At 47.0% G+C, this 19,857-nt stretch overlaps 1 protein-coding gene, 1 long non-coding RNA gene and 1 other non-coding gene across 3 annotated transcripts in view; 2 read left to right on the top strand and 1 right to left on the bottom strand.

Moving 5' to 3' along the window:
* TBC1D9 (TBC1 domain family member 9) overlaps positions 1-19,857 on the top strand; it is a 112,584-nt gene that overhangs the window by 79,623 nt on the left and 13,104 nt on the right. Inside the window, exons 10-15 of the mRNA XM_041758225.1 lie at positions 300-514; positions 3,364-3,481; positions 5,211-5,496; positions 6,183-6,312; positions 16,534-16,632; positions 16,781-16,849. Of these exons, the coding sequence (XP_041614159.1) occupies positions 300-514; positions 3,364-3,481; positions 5,211-5,496; positions 6,183-6,312; positions 16,534-16,632; positions 16,781-16,849 (917 nt within the window). The remainder of the gene's footprint in view (positions 1-299; positions 515-3,363; positions 3,482-5,210; positions 5,497-6,182; positions 6,313-16,533; positions 16,633-16,780; positions 16,850-19,857) is intronic.
* On the top strand, positions 1,473-1,579 carry LOC121493972. The gene has a single exon (XR_005988621.1). It is a non-coding gene; the product is annotated as a U6 spliceosomal RNA (small nuclear RNA).
* On the bottom strand, positions 11,705-19,242 carry LOC121492916. The gene is made up of 3 exons (XR_005988343.1): positions 19,151-19,242; positions 17,952-18,242; positions 11,705-12,942 (listed from the first exon to the last, which is right to left on the bottom strand). It is a non-coding gene; the product is annotated as an uncharacterized LOC121492916 (long non-coding RNA).

Here is a 19,857-nt window from a genome sequence, read left to right as displayed (position 1 = left end):
AGGATTGTCTGTGGAAGTTCTGGGGAACATTTTTAGCTTCCAAGCTTCTACCTTAGGAGCTTTTAAAATAGTTGGCTTCCAGTGGGGTTGAAAGAGGGACGCGGACCACAAGTAAATTTACCAGTCTAGCCACAGTTGCAACAGCCCGCCTCATCTGTGGACTGTCATTGGTATTTTCCCAGGTATCCCTTGAGCTGGGTAAGGAATGTGAAGAGATTCAGTTCACTTGGTAAGCTGTGTTTGCAGACCCAGGGCAGGGCCCGCACCTTTGGATGTTGTATGTGTCGGGTATTTCCTAGGTGCCATCAATGAAAAGGCCACGCACCCTGGGTACTACGAAGACCTAGTGGAGAAGTCCATGGGGAAGTACAATCTCGCCACAGAGGAGATTGAGAGGGATTTACACCGCTCCCTTCCAGAACACCCAGCGTTCCAGAATGAAATGGGCATCGCGGCTCTAAGGAGGGTCTTAACAGCTTATGCTTTTCGAAATCCTAACATAGGATATTGCCAGGTAAATGACACAGATGGTTTAGATTTTTTGTTTGTTTGTTTGTTTATTAACCAGTGAGAAGGTAAGAAGAAGAAAGAAGAATGGTTAACAGAACCATACTGCACCTGTGTTTCTTGACCTCGGCACTATAGACATTGTGGACTGGATCGTTCTTTGTTTGGGGTTGTCCTGTCCTTTGTAGGATGTTTAACAACCTTCCTGTTTAATAACACACTTCATAACATCTATCCACTAAATGCTGGTCTGACTCCCTACTTGTGACAACCAAACTGTCGTTATTTTTTATTTTAAGATTTTTTAACTTATTTATTCATGAGAGATACAGACAGAGATAGAGACATGGGCAGAGGGAGAAGCAGGCTCCCTGTGGGGAGCCCGATGTGGGACTCGATCCCGGGACCCCGGGGGTCACGACCTGAGCCAAAGGCAGACGCTCAACCACTGAGCCACTCAGGTGCCCCAAACTGTCTTGAGACATTGGCAAATGTCCCCTGGAGAGCAAAACCTCCCCTGGGGAGCAAAACTGTACTGAGCAGAGGAGCTAGGAGACAGAGTGCCCTTTCTGGATCCACCACCTCATAGCTGGGTGACCTTAGAGTCTCTTCTGATTACTCTCCGAGCTACTTCTCCTCCCTCCCGGAGGTAAATGAGGGCATGCCTGAGCACCAGGCCTCCAATTCTGGATTCTAAGTTCCCCGGTGCTCCTACTTTGCATCGTAAGTAAGAACATACTTGAGAATATAGCTTTTATGTGCTATGATTGTATTTTAATATACATTAAAATAAATGCTTGGTCCGGTATTAAAAGAATGTTGCCCCCATCCCGACTAAAATTATCTCTTATACTAGTGCATATGCCACGATTTGGAGAGCTCCAAGATAATGTGATTTTAGATTTAAAGGCCACATATTCAGAGAGGCGTTCCCTGACCATCCAGCTAAAAGCTAAAGCAGGCTTGCGCTCGCTTTGTCAGCACATATACTACAATTGGAACAATACACAGAAGATTAGCATGGCCCTTGCGCAAGGATGACACGCAGATATATAAAGCATTCCATATTTTTGTGGGAGATACAGGCTTCCAGTAATGGAATCAGTAAGTGATGGGAATAAAAGACATAGCCTAAGGAATGTAGTCAGTGATATTGTAATAGCTGTGTATCAATAGATCTGTGGGCACAGATGGTAGCGACTCTGTGATGAATGTAGCATAATTTATAAACTTGTATCAACTATACTCAAAAAACATGTGAAAGGAAATCACAATGGAGTATAACTTAATGTGTTGACGAATACTTCAAACATCCCCCCAAATCCAGAACAACCATGGTGTAATAGATTTTTTACTAAATGACTGCTTAACACAAAAATGGAGAGATAGAGGGAGAGATAGATGATAGATAGATAGATAGATAGATAGATAGATAGATAGATAATAGATTAGATGGATGGATAGATTAGAAAGATTAGATAGATTAGATGGATAGATAGATAGATTGGATGGATGGATAGATAGATTAGATAGATGATAGATTAGATGGATGGGTAGATAGGATGGATAGATTAGATGGATAGATTAGATGGATAGATAGATTGATTAGATGGATGGATAGATTAGATAGATAGATGATAGATAGATAGATGCTAAAGCAGAGTTAATTCCTCTACACACACACACACACACACACACACACAGTACAGGTCCTCTATATACCACATTATTTTATCTTTTTAGTAGTACTTAACTTAAATACACCCCAAATTGATCAATTAACCTTTACATCTTTAATTCTCTCTCTGACATCAACATTAGAGTCCTGGGAGACTTGTCACTCCTCCCATCCCCTAGTACTTAGTCCAGAGCCTGTCACAAACCTACCTTGACTACATGACGAAGGCACTAACTGCGACCCTGTACTAGAATCTGCAGGTTAATTCTCAGGTGGAATTTTAATAATGATTTCACTTGGGAAAATATTAAGACTTGCAAGAAAAAGCTATTATTAGACCAAAATTCCTTTCTCGGTATTTACATGGTGGAAGTCTGACGAACAATTACTGGTTCGTAAAAGATCAAAAGAAGTACAGGAGTTGGTTGGCTTCTACAATTGTAGGGTTCATGTTTATCTTTTGATCTTGCTCTTTTAATTAAGAGGACTATTAAAGTAGTTGAGCCTTGAGTGGTTATGAGTTATGTGATAATTTCTTTTAGTAAAGTAGGTTACTTTAGAATTTAAGTCACTGTTACTTATCACTGCCATCCTTATCCGGATGGAAGTAGTGGGCGAGGACTCCAAGTTTGAAAGGTTTTATTGTTCTCAGAGGAGAGCCTCAGAAAAAAAAAAAAAGAAAGAAAGAAAGAAAAAGGAAAAAAAAATTTAAAAAAAAAAGGAGAGCCTCAGGCTATGTGTACTTGGTTATAAAATCCATTATGGAAGATTAAAAAGGGAAACATTTATCTTGTGGATTAAGGATTAGAAACACTGAGATTTTAGCAGTTAAAAGCTTCGTCAGATAGCCTTCGGGCGGAGTTTTTGAATGAGGCCTTGCCTGTGTGCGGGGGCTCGGTGCTTGGTGACTCGGTGTTCATGGAGACCCTTAATGGTTACAGGCTCAAGGACTAATGGTTCGTACATTTTTAAGGGGTTCTAAATAATAAAAACTTAGAAGAATATGGGTGTGTAGCTTGCAGAGCCTTTAGATTCTTACCATCTGGCCTTTTGCTGAAAAAGTTTGTTGGCCCTGGGAGACCAACTCAGTAATGTTTTAGGTCAGCAAACTTTCTTAAGTTAACATGCGTTTGATGTACGTAGAGGATATTTGATGACGCCCTTTTTCATTCCTTTAGGCCATGAATATTGTCACATCAGTGCTGCTGCTTTATGCCAAAGAGGAGGAAGCTTTCTGGCTGCTTGTGGCCTTGTGTGAGCGCATGCTTCCTGATTACTACAACACCAGAGTCGTTGGTATGTGGGGATGTAGTTAACATTCGAACCCCATGTCTCCTAGCAAAGATGTTTCTGGGGCCAGGACGCTGGCTGGAACACACCATTTCCAGTCACCATTAGCCAAAGGGGTTTCCGACTACTTTAGTTTCCCAAAACGGGAATGAGAGGGCTTGATTTAATGTGGCTGGGACACCGAAGAGCCCCGCGGAGCGTAAGAGAACACACGTGTATCACTGTTAGAGAAATCATCCTAGAAAACTTTGATGTGGGTGTCAAGCCACTCTGTGGCATGTGAGAACTGTACCAAACACGTCAACTGTCAATTAGGTTTGACAAAGGTTTTCATGAAGTGGATGGAATCTATGGACAGCAGAAGTATGCAAAAAAAAAAAAAAAAGGAGCATATAAATATTTATCAGAAACTGAGTTTCTACAGTTTCTTTTTCAGAACTGATTTCATTGCAAGACAAACAATGATTGTAAGCATTTAAATAAATTATTTATTCCTTTAAGTCCTTTATTCCTTATAGTCCTCCCAAGTGTTAGACATTCATTTTAGCAGGACAAGCTTCTTGTTGCTAGTGTAGTAAAACGTATGCTTTATGCTTCCCTCTTGTGCTCTTCATTTCTAAACCTTTTTGCACTAATTTGATTCATTGGACATAATTCTCCAGAAATGTCAGTAAGTTGATCCTGAGTGTGTATGTACAACCGGAGTGCCTTTTTTTATTTAGATTTTTTTTGTATATATATATATATTTTTTATTGGAGTTCGATTTGCCAACATATAGGATAACACCCAATGCTCATCCCATCAAGTTCCCCCCTCAATGCCCATCACCCAGTCACCCACACCCCCCGCCCACCTCCCTTTCCACCACCCCTTGTTCATTTCCCAGAGTTAGGAGTCTCTCATGTTCTGTCTCCCTCACTGATATTTCCCACTCATTTTCTCTCCTTTCCCCTTTATTCTCTTTCACTATTTCTTATTTTCCCCAAATGAATGAGACCATATAATGTTTGTCCTTCTCCGATTGACTTACTTCACTCAGCATCATACCCTCCAATTCCATCCACATCAAAGCAAATGGTGGGTATCTGTCGTTTCTAATGGCTGAAGAATATTCCCTTGCATGCATAGACCACAGCTTCTTTATCCATTCGTCTGTCAGTGGACACCGAGGCTCTTTTTAAAGTAATCTCTACACTCAGTGAGGTGCTCAAACTTATAACCCCGAGATCAGCAGCCTCATGCTTTACCCACTAAGCCAGCCAGCCAGGCGCCCCTGGAATGCTTTTACATTTAACAAGCACACATTAAAAAAAAAAAAAAAAAACCTCGTATGTGGGGACCACGCATCCAGAAAAGCGACCTGTTTTCCAAATAAGTTTGCCAAGAAATGGAGCTACTTAGATATATAGCTCGTGCCTGTCCAGACGATTACATATCATGAGAACTCATTAAACTGCCTTTCCAACAACCCTCGTGGTTGTGTCATTGCTCTTCTGTGGTAGGGAAGCAGGGAAGAGAGGAGACACCCAGCAGTCATGTGCTGACCGCGCTGTGATGACCCGTTGGTCCAGTAACATGGTGACTGGTACAGGGCAGCCGCGGAACGGTCGGAGAAAGGAGCCGCCTTGTCTCAGCGGCAGTTGGGAGCTGCATCACCCAGTGGAGCCGATGGGTTGGGAGCCCCGGGAAGAAGGTGCGCTGGGTTCACCCGGGCCTTCTGTGCCCCTGCCGCAGGCGCGCTGGTGGACCAGGGAGTCTTCGAGGAACTGGCCCGAGACTACGTCCCGCAGCTGTACGACTGCATGCAGGACCTGGGCGTGATTTCTACCATTTCCCTGTCGTGGTTCCTCACGCTCTTTCTCAGCGTGATGCCGTTTGAGAGCGCCGTCGTGGTCGTGGACTGTTTCTTCTATGAAGGAATCAAGGTGATATTCCAGTTGGCCCTGGCCGTGCTGGATGCAAACGTGGACAAGCTGTTGTGCTGCAAGGACGACGGGGAGGCCATGACTGTCTTGGGAAGGTAACGCACAAGTGATGCGCAAGGCCGCACTGGGTTGTGGTGGTGGCCGCCGTGAAGCTTGTGTTTACTGATTCGAGAGAGGGAAGGGAGCCCGTGCGCACAGCAAGGGGGAGGGGCCAGGGAAAAGGAGACAAGCAGCCCCACATGGGGCTCGATCTCGGGACCCCGAGACCACGACCCTGAGCTGAAACACTCAATCGACTGGGCCACCCGGGGGGCCCCTAAGCCTCACTCGGAAACGCCTCTGCTTTCTTCTCCAAACTCGCCTCTGTCTCCTTAGTTTCAGAGCCTTCATTGGCTTGACTGTAATCGTAATGCCCACTTCCGTCCGTGGCCAAGGATTTATGTTCGTATGCTGTGTCTTTATTTCTTTTTAAAGATCTTATTTATTTATTCAAGAGAGAGGCAGAGACACAGGCAGAGGAAGAAGCAGGCTCCATGCAGGGAGCCCGATGCGGGACTCGACCCCGGGTCTCCAGGATCACACCCCAGGCTAAAGGCAGCGCTAAACCACTAAGCCACCAGGGCTGCCCCATATGCTGTGTCTTTTGAAGGAAAATGCCATCCTGTTCTTAAGGAAATTCTAGTCTTTCTGAAGATGCAGGGTTTGCAGAAAATGGGTAGAGCACTGTAATGGGAGAATTCCGAAGTAGCCTCTGGTGACTATGGTGCATTTCTTTGTCCAGGTATTTAGACAGTGTGACCAATAAAGACAGCACGCTGCCTCCCATTCCTCACCTCCACTCGCTGCTCAGTGATGATGTGGAGCCCTACCCTGAGGTAGACATCTTCAGGCTCATCAGGACGTCTTATGAGGTGGGTCTCGTTTCCTGCCTGAGTGTTACCGCGCTCTGAGAGGGCTGGGAGGGCCTCCGCCAGATGTGTGGCGCCCACTTCCATCACTGACGGTGGGTACGCCGGTTTCCTTTTACCTCCTGAGAACTAGTTACCAAAGCAAGCAGCTACCTTCCAGCTGACAGCTCTGAGCTCCAAAGATGGGAACTGAACAGGGCTTAGGACTCCCGCTGGATCTAATGCCATAAAGCAAGTGGCATGACACGCTCTGGCCCCCTGGTTCTTTGCCATGCCCACCTTCATGCCTGATCAAGGAGCAGCTCCCATCCCATCCCACTCTGGGTATATTGAGGAGGGGCTGTCGAGAGCAGGCGTGGGGAGTCGACCTGGACACATCAGTTCACTTCCTTTCCCGTGCCAAGTACGTAGATATTCTCTGAAGTAGACAAGCCGGTTCTCTTCAGTCCAAGACACATGGAAGAGCCTGCGCCATCCTAGAGAAGAACCAGAGTCCTAGTATTTCTCTAGAATTGCTTGGTCTAGCTGGGAGAGGATGTCTCCTGGTTCATGATCCTGGATCTAGGCTTGAAAGACAATGAGTTTTCTGCTGAGCGCACTGTACCTGCACAGACACTTGGAGTTACGTGACTATGATTATCAGCATCCCACCTCCTGGCAGCCTGGATTGAGAGAAATAGTGAGGGACAAGCTGAGGTCAGAAAGCCTCTCTTAAAGAATGAAAAATTTGGTGTTTTTAAAAATATTGGTATAGATCCTGAAACCGTCTCAGAAGTGTGTGTCCATTCACTCTTAATGGGAGTGAGACTAATAATTTATTATTTAAATATTTTATTTATTTATTAGAGACACAGAACGAGAGAGAGAGAGAGAGAGAGAGAGGCAGAGACCCAGGCAAAGGGAGAAGCAGGCTCCATGCAGGGAGCCCGACGTGGGACTCGATCCCAGGTCCCCAGGATCACACCCTGGGCTGAAGGCGGCGCTAAACCGCTGAGCCACCGGGGCTGCCCAATAATTTATTATTTTTAAAATTTTTCCTTGACACTCAGTATGTATTGAAAACAAGACCTTTTTTGTATCTTTTAGAGTCGTAAAAGTAACACATGTTTAATTTTAAAAGTGTAGAAACTATGGAGAAATATGAGGGAAAACAAACTATTCTATAAATTACATTTACCATACTTTCCCTCAAGTATGTTTTTATATTTGCAATATACACTTAAAGAGACTGAAAGAAATAAGTCTCTACTAAAAAGTGCTTTGTAACAGCCTATTTTTCACTTAAAATACACCATGAGCACTCTCTGATATGTTAAATATTGTTTAAAGCAATAATGTGTTTTCCTTTTTTAAAAATTTAAATTCAGCTAATTAACGTACAGTGTATTATTAGTTTCAGAGGTAGAGTCCGTGATTCGTCAGTCTCGTATAACACCCAGCGCTCATCCCATCACGCGCCCTCCTTAATGCCCGTCCCCCAGTTGCCCCGTCCCCCCACCCACCTCCCCTCCAGCAGCCCTCAGTTCATTTTCTATGATTAAGAGGCTCTTGTTTTACTTTCTCTGATTTTGTCTTGTTTTACTTTTCCCCTCCCTCCCCCTATGATTCTCTGTTTTCTTTCTTAAATTTCACATATAAATGAAATCATAAGATAAATGTCTTTCTCTGACTTACTTCACTTAGCATAACACCCTCTAGTTCTAGCCACGTTGTTGCAAATGGCAAGATTCCATTTTTCTCGATGGCTGAGTAGTATCCATTGGATATATGTGCCACCTCTTCTCTGTCCGTTCATCCGTCGATGGACATCTGGGCTCTTTCCATAGTTTGTAAAGCCATAATTTTAATAGAGCCTTAATATTCTGCTTTAATGAAGTCCCAATATTTATTTAACTGGTCACTTTTGTTGGACATTTACTTTGAATACTTCCAAGTTTTCAGTATTTTATGGCAAACTTACATGGTGTGATTATATATACTCTATATTCTGTGATAAACTTGTATGCAAATATCTCATCTCTGATTATTTTCTTAGAGTCCATGCTAAGGAATAGATCAAAAAGTATGAATTATTTCCAAGCTCCTAGCACATACGCTGTCCAATTTCCATAAAGATTATCCCAATTTATGTTTCCACCAATGGAGACTAAAGATGGATATTTCACTTCAGTCACTCAAAAACTGGTTATTATCATAATGTAATAAAGAAACATCATCGCCCCAGGACTTTTGGACAACACTGTTGGAAATTTGGGGTGATTATTTTTGGATGGAGAAAGAGCCCATGTGATTAAAGGCGATACTTGTTATTATAGCTGTGGGTTGTTTTTCTAAGGGCATCCCCTGAAACCTTCATTGTTAAGACAATTCTGGACCAAAGTCATAAAGCTTAATATGTGGAAACTCAGCTTCATTCTTGACAACAGATAAGCTAACAACTGCTGAGGTCAGCACTTGAGCCATTTTTAAAGGGAAAGAGGAGAGGATGGAGGCAAGACCAAGGGCTGGTTGCCACTTACATCCTGTCCGCCTGATGCCTAGTGGTGGCCCGTGGGCTGCCACACATCCTGTTGCAGGATACAGCGGCAGTTTCCTTCCTCTGCCTGCAGGGACAACCCCTCTTCTTTGCACCCGTGCTTGTATTACCTGGTCTTTCAGTGCATAATGACTGGTTTTCTGTTTTCTCTCCTTCGTGTCACCGCACTGCTCACAGGTTTCCAGGGGCTCCCCCGTGCCTTACCGATCAACCTAAGAGGCCACCACAAACTCTCGCTTATCTTTTTTTTTTCCCTCCTAACCGTTAGATTGGTAGTTCTCAATCTCACCTGTGCATTAAAATCGCTTACAATTTTTTTTCAAAGTCAGCCTTTTAAAAATGTGAATTCCCAGGTTCCATTCCAGACCCATTAAATCTGTATCTTTGGTATGAGGCCTAAGAAATGAGCTTTTTTTTTTTTAAAGTTCCCCAGATGCTCCAGTGCCCGGTGAGGGTTGCGAATCACTGCCCTAGATGCAGAATGGGGCCACGGGTCGCAGAAGCTGGTGATAACCTGGTTTGAGCTAAGGCCTGACACCCGTTTTCTGAGGCCTGCAACACAATTATTTCTGTGCTTCAGGATAGGTAGCCAGGAAGATAGAAAAGTAGGAAAAATCCTGAAAGTCCATTCAGCTTTGAGGTCTCCTCAGGGACCCTCCCCAGGTTGCTGGAGGTTGGTTAGATATTGATCAGATTTCTCCTGATGAGATAACTTTATTCATAAATGCCTCATGGAGAAATCCTTACTCATTGTTAAGTTCTCCCAAGACCCTACTGGAAGGAATCGTATGGACAGTTTGAGAGAAGGCAGTGCTCTTTTTTGCAGGCTCCGCAGTTTTGCAGTTGGACGGAAGTGAAAGACAAAGCCCCAGCCTTCAGGTGTGATCCATAGACCCAGATGACCCTCCTCAAAGGCTCAGGGACACATGACCCCCACAGAGTTTCTTCATGTTCAAGACAACCCAACCCAGTGGCTTCAACCTGAGAAAAGCAGGGAAAGGACGTGGCTAATACAACACAGGGGGAGTTTGTGCAGGACACGCAGTCATGTAGGCTCTGAATCATGTGTCGAGCTTACTAATGATGACCCCAAGAGTTACCACTCACGGAGAGCCCATCTGGTGTGGGCAGGGTGCTGGGTGCTCCGTAGACAGCCCCACCAGGTCAATGTTAATCCATTTTAAGGTGAAAATGTAAGTTGAGAGAGGTTGAGCTAGTTTTTCCAGGCCACACAGCTAGAAAGTAGCTCTCCAGCATTCACGCTAGAGCCAGTGGGGTTTGTCTGGATAGAATCAGGTGGATTGTAAATGTACCTAGGGACATGAGTCTGTGGGTCCAGTAGGGGCTGCTTAGTGGGGATTCTTAAAGCCACTGATTGCTTTGCAAGGCACTCAGCAGCCTGCTGGAAGCTGAGGAGTTTCTCTCCAAGTACATTATTTCTGCTCCTCATGCAGCAAACTGGAGTGGGGAGAGCCGAAGGAATAGACTAGCAAAGGAGATTCTACGGTTGGGGCAGTGGGCGGAGACCCGGAGATGCAAGAAACACTGCTTGATTGTCCATTTATCGGGAAAAAAAAATCTTTGTTCAAGATGTTATAAGTGCCTGTTAGGCATCGTGCTCAGCCCTGGGGATACGTTATCAACACCTGCTGTGATTTTTTTCTTTCTTTCTTTCTTGATCTTAAACAATAGAAATCCAAAGGATAACCTGATGCATTTCCATTAACCCATCACACAGTCCGACAGATATCAACATTTTTCTGATCGCTTTCATCAAAGTCACTTTTTTTTTTTTTCTGGAATATTTTCAAGCAAACTCTAGACAGGAGAGTATTTTACTTGTAAGTCCTTCATCATGTGTCTCCCAACAGGAAGGCCCAGGGGGCTTGACATTTTTTTTTTTTTTTTTTTTTTTTTTTTTTTTTTTTGCTGATGCATAGCTTCGGTTTCCAAGTTGAATTCTTAAAAGGATAAATACATCCCTCAAAAAAGAACCGTAGACCACCAGTTGTTAGTGGAACCGTAGTGATCACATCAGTTCATTTTGCTAGATCGTTACATATGTGCTTTCTTCCTCCTCCATTTGCCAACACAAATTGGTCATAAAATAAGGGCCTGCTTTCTGACAAGGAGTCCCGAAGGTGTTGCATGGATTTGAGTGTCGTCCCGAGCTCAGAATCCCTTAGAGATCAGAGGACCCCCGAGAGGCAGCCCGTTCGGCAAACCTGCGCCTCCAACAAGCGAGGTCTTGGCGCCGACTTCATACCTGATTCCTTCTTCCCTTCTCCCTCCTCATCCTCCTTCCCTCCCCCTGAATATTGCCTCCCCACCCACCCGACACGCGGTGCCAGCACCGTGGAGGGAGGCGAGGGGGCGTGGGGGGAGCTGTCTGGGCGTCTCCACCCATCCCCTGGTCGCAGCCTCCCTCGACTTTATACCGTGTTTTCTAAGTCCAAGAGGCCACATCCCTTCACGCCTCCGCTCACCCCCACCCCGTCCTCCAAGGCTGAGCCTCACTCACCCAGACCCTCGGAGCTTTCTGGCCAAAGCAAGGACCGTCGGCTGTGAATGGTGCTGGGTCCTCTGAACAGGAGTGAGCTCCATCCTGCGCCCCGGGAAGGTGAATACAGGCGCTTGTGAGCAGAGCTTCAGTGAACTACTTTTACGTAAAAACGGAAGCTGTGGAGTTCCGATTTCAGAAACGCCACCTTCTTTTTGTTTCAACAAATGTCCCCGCGGCCTGCACGTTTGCTCCGATCACCGCCCCGTGGACTCACGGCCTAAGTGGTGTGTGCACCTGTGATGTGTGTGTGTGTGTGTGTGTGTGTGTGTGTGTTTTAAGCTGCAGCGTTTGGATAGTTCTAGGCCCCTCTGGAGGATTTAGGAAAGGAGGAGCTTATGGGACTCGGCGGAGACCGGCCCTGGCGACCTCCTTCTGAAATCTGTACCTGGTCGTCGCCTCCGTCGTCCCAGCCACGCAAGGGAAAGCGGGGAGGGGTGAGGGAAATCACCGGGAGGCCGCCCGGCGCGGCGCGGCAGGAGCCCCTGGCCCCCAGGAAGGATGGTGCGGGTGGGAGAGGCCCGAGGACTGAGCTGGGGACTTGAGGCAAGCTGGTCCCCACATGCCTTTCCCTCAGCCACTTGTCCCTTGTCCCGGGTCTGTGTGGCCAGGAGGGGACGTCTGCACACAGCGGAGGTGACGGGGTGTGAAACCAAGGGCTGGGGACCTAGTTGTGAGCCGCGATGGGCAGCCCCAGGGGAGCGGGGCAAGCTGCAGGACCAAGAAGCTCTGCTGCCTTGAAGAGGCCTCCCCTCCCCGCCCACGCAGACCTCCGCAGCTCCGTGGGACGATTAGAGACAGGCCACAGGCAGCCCGGGTGGCCCAGCGGCTTAGCGCCGCCTGCAGCCCAGGGCCTCATCCTGGAGACCCGGGATCGAGTCCCGCGTCGGGCTCCCAGCACGGAGCCTGCTTCTCCCTCTGCCTGTGTAATTTATAAGTAAATAAAATATTTTAAAAAAGAAAAGAAGAGAAACAGACCACAGAAACATTCAGATAAAAATGGAGTTGGAAGCGAGATGCAAATGAGATGGGTTATTTTCTCTCTTGTTTAAGGAAGGGTAGATTTTAGGAAATGAAAGAAAAAAAATATTGGGCTCCCTCACCCCCATCACTGAATTCTATTTTTTAGAAAAAAGCACTGTTGTTGCTTTAGTGAATCAGTTGTCCTCATGGGACTGAAATGCGCGGTGCTGGGAGCCGGGCTCACACCCGGGCCCTTGCTCTGGGTAAAGGGAAACGTTGGCTCCAGGGGGTCCCGAGCCACCTTCGTTGGCCCTATTTGTAGGGTTTCAAGTGGTGGGAGAGAAAGGGGGAGCAGGGGAGAGACAGAGGGACCCAGTCAGCGCTCGTTCTCCTTTAGACATCCCCCGGAAACAGCCCGTCAGGAACGTGGAGACCGTGGCTCCCTTGCAGGTCGGGACTGTTTGCTTCTGATGGAAGAGCCGCTGCATTTCCGTTATGTCCATTGTGTCTGTGGCCAGTGCCGGAGGCTCTTGGAGGGTCAGGCTTGGGGCGAAGTCATCCTTTCTTTAGCAGTCTGCAGAGATTGTCCAGCCAACGTTTAGTATTTGTTACTGTTACCGATACTTTATTTTTTAATTTATTTTTTATTTTATTTTATTTTTTTAAAGATTTTATTTATTTATTCATGAGAGACACACACACAGAGAGAAAGAGACAGAGAGACACAGGCAGAGGGAGAAGCAGGCTCCATGCAGGGAGCCCGACGTGGGACTCGATCCCGGGTCTCTAGGATCACGCCCTGGGCCGAAGGCAAGTGCTCAACTGCTGAGCCACCCGGGCTGCCCTATTTTTTATTTTATTTTTAAAGATTTTATTTATTTGTTTGAGAGAGAAAGAGAGAGAGAGAGCATGAGCCAGGGGAGGGGCAGAGGGAGAGGGAGAAGCAGGCCCCTGCTGAGGGGGGACCCTAACGCGGAGCGGGACCCCGGGGCCCGGGATCATGACCTGAGTCGAAGGCAGACACTTAACCGCCTGAGCCTCCCAGGTGCCCCGGTGATTGCTGCTTCCCATTAATACATGCATCTCTAACAGCACGTCCACGCGGACAGTTTGGGGGCCTCATCTTACAGGGAAATAAACTGAGGTTTGGAGGATGCGACTGGGTTGTGTAGAATCACGACAGCCAACCAGTCAACGTGAGTTTGAATCCCATTTTGTCTAGTCCCAAAATCTGGGTTGTCATCAAGGACACCGGGAAGAACTTATTGTGGGATCGAATGATAGGTGGTGGGTTCCAGAGCTGGACTCTGGGCCTCAGCCTTGTAGCTCGGCCCCTGGGGAACCCTGGGGAATGTCCTCTACCGCTCGGGGCCTTGGCTTTCCCGTCTGTAAAATGGACGTAACGGTACCAACGCACGGGGTTACTGGAAGGAGCCAGTGACCCATCAGGTAACGGGCCTGCCGCTGTAGCTGCCGTAAGATTTAGCTTCCTTCGGTCTCACGACCAACGTTTTTGCGTCGTTGGTCGAAGGCCTACGGTGCACCCCGTCTGATGGAAACCCCGTCCTCTGTCTAGCACGGACTTTGCAACGAGTGCTTCAGCGGCAACGTGGACTTGGGTGGTTTCTGTTGACTTCTGAGGCCTTGTCTCTGGACTGGGGGAGAGAGAAAGCACTTCCCTCCTGGTGTTTCCAGGGTCACCACCCTCCACCCTCGTCGGAGCCACAACCGTCTCACCGGAGCCCCTGAACTGCTCTTGCTCCCCCGAAGCCTGGCACCTTTATTTCTCCCCCAGAAGCAAGCGCGTCCCTCTAACACGGGGCGGGGGGGGCAGAGGACACTCCTTCGCCTGAGCTCCAGGGGCCTGCCTGCCGGCTCACTCGGGGGCAGACTCCAAGTGCTTCCCGAGGCCTCGGAGCCCCACACGCGCTCCCTGCTGCAGCAGCTGGCTCTCTGATCACCTGCCATCGCCTGCCACCGCCCCTTTCTCATGCCCCTCGGGTCACAGTGGCCTCCCGCTGCTCCTCAAAGGGGTCGTGTAGGTTCCAGTGCCTGCGGGGGGACGTGGGGGGCCTGGGTGCCACCAGCCGCCCCTGCCTGGACGTGCTTCTTGCAAAGATCCGTGTGCTTGCTTCCCCGTGTCCTTTGTGTCTTGGCTAAATGTGACGTCACCAGAAAAGCAGACCTCCAGGGAACCAGCACGTCCACTTTCTAGCGGGCTGTGCTGCTTCTTACTGGAATGCGTCATCTTACCCTGTGTTTGGTTTGTACTTATGAGACTACCCCGCTCCACACCCCCCTGCTTCCCGTCTCCCTGATGAGCACTCGCCTCTCCAGTTGACCGTCCTGTTCCGTCCTGACGCTCACCGCCGCGCCAAAGCCCCTCTTTACAAACAAAAAGACCTTTTCCTTAGACAGAATTATAGCTTCAAGGAGGTAGCAGAGAAGGTACAGAGTCAGGTGCACGCCCCAGGCCTTCACCCGCTCCAAGTGAGCATCCCAGGCACGCTTGGTCAGGCTTCAGCAGCTGCGTGTGCGTTCTAGGTGTGCGTGTGCAGGTGTGTGTGCAGGTGCAGGTGCGTGTGCAGGTGCGTGTGCAGGTGCAGGTACGGGTGTAAGTGCGTGCAGTTTTGTCACATGCCTCGCAGAACCACCACCATGGTGAGATACTCCCCTGTAGGTGCTGCTCCCCCGGGGCTGCCGGATTGTCCGCCTGTACCCACAGCCACCCTTCCCTCACCCTGTCGGGATCCCCCCTCTCTGCAGTAATCTCATTTCATGATTATCACATAAAAAATGCGCTATGCATTCTTTTGCGATTTAGTCTTTTTCATCATGACTTCTAGGAGATTCATGCAAGTCACTTTGTATAAAATAGTTGTGTTGGTTTTTTTTCAGGATTTCTTGAGTAGGAGCCTGTGGTATGGATGTACAAAGCCTCTGATTCCCGCACCCCCATAACTGTTACCCGGACCAATGCCAGCACCCTCGAGATGCCCTTTGCGTCTCCTTCCTGTCACTGTGCTTCTCTCCAAAATTAATGTGTCAGTTGTGTTTGTTTTTTGAACTTCATTCATGAATGTATGATTCCACTTCTCCAGAATGAACTCTTTTGGTTCTGGTTTCTTTTGCGTAGCGTTATGATAGTGAGATTTATCCGAATGGTTCATTTTCGTTGCTGTGTGATAGCACTACGATTTATTTATCCAGTCCACTGTTAGCGAGCATTTGAGTGACTACTTGCTTTTGGCTAACGGTAGCACTATGAATATTTTTTGCATAGAAAAAAATAAACACTTTTGGGGGAGGCACTTAGGAATTTATGTGTGTCATTGGTATATATTTCTCTTCAGATTTAGTGGATACTGCAGACAGATGTCCCAAATGGTCGTACCAACTGATACCCTGGGCAGCAGCAGATGAGGGTTTTGGCTGTACCTTGCCGACACTTGACACGTCCGTCAGCTATTTCTTGACCCTTTGAATGTGCTGAACCATCGCAGCACTGCTCGCACGGGTCAAGCTTCATGCTTTCAGCAGAATTGCTTTGTTTTCCTTTTGTACCTGTAGGAGATCGAAAGCTTTATATATATTCTTTCTCCACCTTCAGATTGAAAGACTCATTTGGCTTTTGAAATTTCATTCAACAAACACCCAGGTACTAGGAGGCATTTTGGAGTTTGGAGAGAGAGCCAGCCCACAGTGTCTGCCATCCAGAGACAACGTGGGTTTCTGACTCGGGACAAGGGAACAGGAACAGGGAGCCTCCCACAAGCACTTCTTCTGACCTCCCAGGCTAATCGTGAGCCTCAGATATTTCCTTTCTTCCTGTGGAGAAAATCCTTCCTTTGAAGCATTTTCATTCTTACGTAAATGGCCCTTACAGCCTTATCCAATGTTTTCTTCCCTCTAAACTGGTTTATTGATTCCAGCGAGACTCATTTAACTGTGAAATTTAGCTCCAGCGCTAAGAAGCATGAGAGTCGCCTGTTACTTACTTAACGGCTGCTAAATTGTTTTTAAAATAAAGATCTAGTCCAGGATGCCTGTTATTTCACAAGAAATTTCTTCTATGTATCCAGCTTGTGTCTCCGTAAGTCTTGCAGACATGGTACTATGTACTTGCAGCAGATTTCTCAGAAATGCCAATATTGCTCCTTTCTAGAAATTTGGAACCATCCGGGCAGATCTGATTGAGCAGATGAGATTCAAACAGAGGCTGAAGGTGATCCAGACCCTGGAGGATACTACGAAACGGAACGTGGTAAGTTCTTTGCAAAATAGCTAGTGGCCTTCTTGCTCCATGAAGTCCTGCTTGACAGACTGAGATGACTTAAAAGAAGAAAACCAGGTACTTTCCCAATATAATATCTTTTGAGATTGTGAAATCCATTGTGTCCACCTTCTTATAGGTCCGAACTATTGTGACGGAAACGTCCTTTACCATTGATGAGCTAGAAGAACTTTATGCTCTTTTCAAGGTGAGTTTCAAAGTAAATTCGTGTATATTCAGGAGAATAAAAGGGTTCACTTTAATATTTTAGTTAGTTCTAGATTTTTCTGTTAAATTGTTAAGAGACAACATGAGTATCAACGTGCATAAATGTGTAGAACTGAGAGTATAAAAATGAAATGCTTAATATGAAAAATAAGCAAACCCTCACAACTCAGTTGAAGCGGATATTTTAGCTTTGTTCCACTCCATAAAATATTTCAGCTGTCTTCTTGGACTTTACAAAAAAGGGTATTACTTTAAAATACTCATTGGAACAATGGCAAGTGAGTCTTAAACGCTGCCTGAAATTATTGTAAATTGTTATTTTTTTAATATTAAGCTGTTTTAAAGCACCCCTAGAGCTCTTCTATATTAAGCTATGCTAAAGCACCCCGAAAAAGAAATATGTAGCCAGAATAAAAATAAAGCTCTTCCAATGTCTAAGGAAAAGCCTGATTGTTTAAACTTCAGTAGTTTTCACCCTATAACTCCGCCCATACCAATCTTAATCCTGAATGACAAAACATTTATTAGTAAATAAAGCCAAGTAGGGGCACCTGGGTGGCTCGGTGGTTAAGCGTCTGCCTTTGGCTCAGGTCAGGATTCCGGGGTCCTGGTATCGAGTCCCGCATTGGGCTGCATCTCCCTCTGCCTGTGTCTCTGCCTGTCTCGGTGTCTCTCATGAATAAATAAATAAAATCTTCAAAAAAAAATTAAAAATAAAAAAAAAAAGCCAAGCAGAATTTTTTTCTTCTGGAAAAAAATGCTTTTGTCTTAACTATCACGATCAACCTCATAGGTAAAAATGTGGCAATTAGCAGGACTTAATTTTTAAAAAAGGTCTTTTATGCTGAGACTAAGTTTATCCTGATTTCTGATTGGGTAGCTTCTTATATTTAGTTCCCTTTACTGCCAGAGCTGAACATGACTATTTGGAGGACTGCAAAGATAGCAGGAGGCACCAAAGGACAAACAAAGATCTGAGTTGCATACTAACAGGTCTTAGAATCAGAGGATGTGATAGCTGGGAATGTTTTTGCTAATATTCCCACGTGCTTGTTGGCTACTGCAGAGCACCAGCAACTTACGTGTTCTTGTGTCACTGGTGTTTACGCGAGCGTCTCTCCCTGGTAGGTTCTCTGCACATGTGTGCTGAGTACACAGGTAAATTAGTGATGGCTTTACCCATCTAGTACAACCTGTGCATTTGTCTGGTGGGGGTACAAAGAGACTGAGCTGTCATTGCTGGTTAGTTAGTGATGCCCGGCGTGCAGCCCAGCAGCGTGATCAGCTGACACCACCACCCTCACCAGCCTCCATTCGGCACTTGATGGCGAAGTCTTCATAGCGTGCCAGCCCATTCGTACTTCACTCATACGCTGTAACCAACAGTTCAGTGTAAGGTGGTGGTTCATAACAGAAGGGTCCCCCCTTGGTTTCATAAAGGAAAAATACAATGATCCAAGAGATACCGTGGAACCCGAGATAAAAACTTCAGTTACAAGGAGGCCTGGGTGGCTCAGCGGGTGAGCGTCTACCTTTGGCCCAGGGCATGACCCCGGGGTCCCGGGATCAAGTCCCTCATCGGGCTCCCTGCAGGGAGCCTGCTTCTCCCTCTGCCTGTGTCTCTGCCTCTCTCTCTCTGTCTCAAGAATAAGTAAATAAAATCTTTAAAAAACCCTTCAGTTACAGACTCTTTTTTGAGTCTCCTGAACACTTTAATTGACTTCAAGTCACTTGAACAGACACTTACTGAGGAGTTAGTATGTGTCAGATGCTCTGCCAGACTCTTTAGTCCTTTAAAAAGCCAGTTTCATGGGGTTTTCCTGCAGATATAAAGGAAAGATGCAGTCCTCTGCATCTTCCAAGCAGCCCTTAAACTTGTCAAACCACCAAGCAACTATGCTCAAAAAAAAAAAAGTTAAAACTCAGAGGGAAAAGGTGGAAAGGCTGCCACCTTGAGGCACATTTGATGGAAAATGTAGTTCACAGACTCTTTGCCCCAGTTTCTCTTGAACTCCCTAAATTAGTCCTTTGGTCCATTTTGGACGACGGGGTGTCTGGTCCCCGCTTGGCGCAGTACGGGGCTTACCAGCGAACAGGCTTGTCTTTTCCGTGAAAGTGCCCGGACCCACACTCAAGGCTGGTTCCAGGTTAACCTGGATGCTGGGTTGGGAGGAAATGCTCTGCACACCCTTCATCCGCGGACCTGGCTCAGCTAAGGAGGCCCCCTCCCAGGGGACCCATCACCAACCCGGCCTCCCCTCCCGGGGCTGCTGGGCCTCACCTTCGAGCTCAGTCCTTGCGGCCTCTCTGATCTCAGCCTCCCCTGCCTCCTGCCCCGACGTCCCCGCTCCGACCTCACCAGGCACAGCCAGGAATGCAGCCCCAAAGCCCTGGCGAACTCTGACCTTTGTCCTTTCTTCTCCTGAGGCTGCACCCCAGAAACCTGGCTTTGGCTCTGCTCTCCACCTCTCCTCCTCCCTCCGTGCCTCCTGCCTACCCCCTCCTCCCTCTTTCAGCTTATTGGCCATGACTCCCAGTAAACGATTGTGATAAAGCCATCTGGGCTTTGCTCCTTTCTCTAAGTGAGGACGAAAGTGAAACCCCACAGGCTGCCGGCTCCCCGCTTACACAAGTCCTCGGCAAGGGAAAAAGATCTGCTTCGAAAGTGCTAGTCTTTCTCTTGCAGTATTTGCCCATTACTGTAGTGAAATACTCAGACAATGCAAGAGGGAACAGAGTAAAAGTGAAGTCCTCCTGTCCACGCCCCTCCCGTCTCTCCCATCTACCGTCCAGAGCTAAGTGTCCAGGGAGGGGAGTCCTTCTGGGCCTTTCTGTGAGGAGTTTTACCTTGTGGTCTTCCTAGAGTGAGCGCAGACATCACCAGAATCGATAGGCCTCATGACTGAGAGGCTGCCTTGTTTCCAAGGACAGAAGCAGGAAGCTTTTTGCTGTTTCCAGATCTCTGTTCTCGCCATACTGGTTCCTGCT

The sequence above is a fragment of the Vulpes lagopus genome, chromosome 6 (genome assembly GCF_018345385.1).
Source record: "Vulpes lagopus strain Blue_001 chromosome 6, ASM1834538v1, whole genome shotgun sequence".
In the NCBI taxonomy this organism is placed as follows: domain Eukaryota; kingdom Metazoa; phylum Chordata; class Mammalia; order Carnivora; family Canidae; genus Vulpes; species Vulpes lagopus.
The sequence above is the reverse complement of the archived record's forward strand: the minus strand, read 5'-3'. Positions and strand labels throughout refer to the sequence as shown.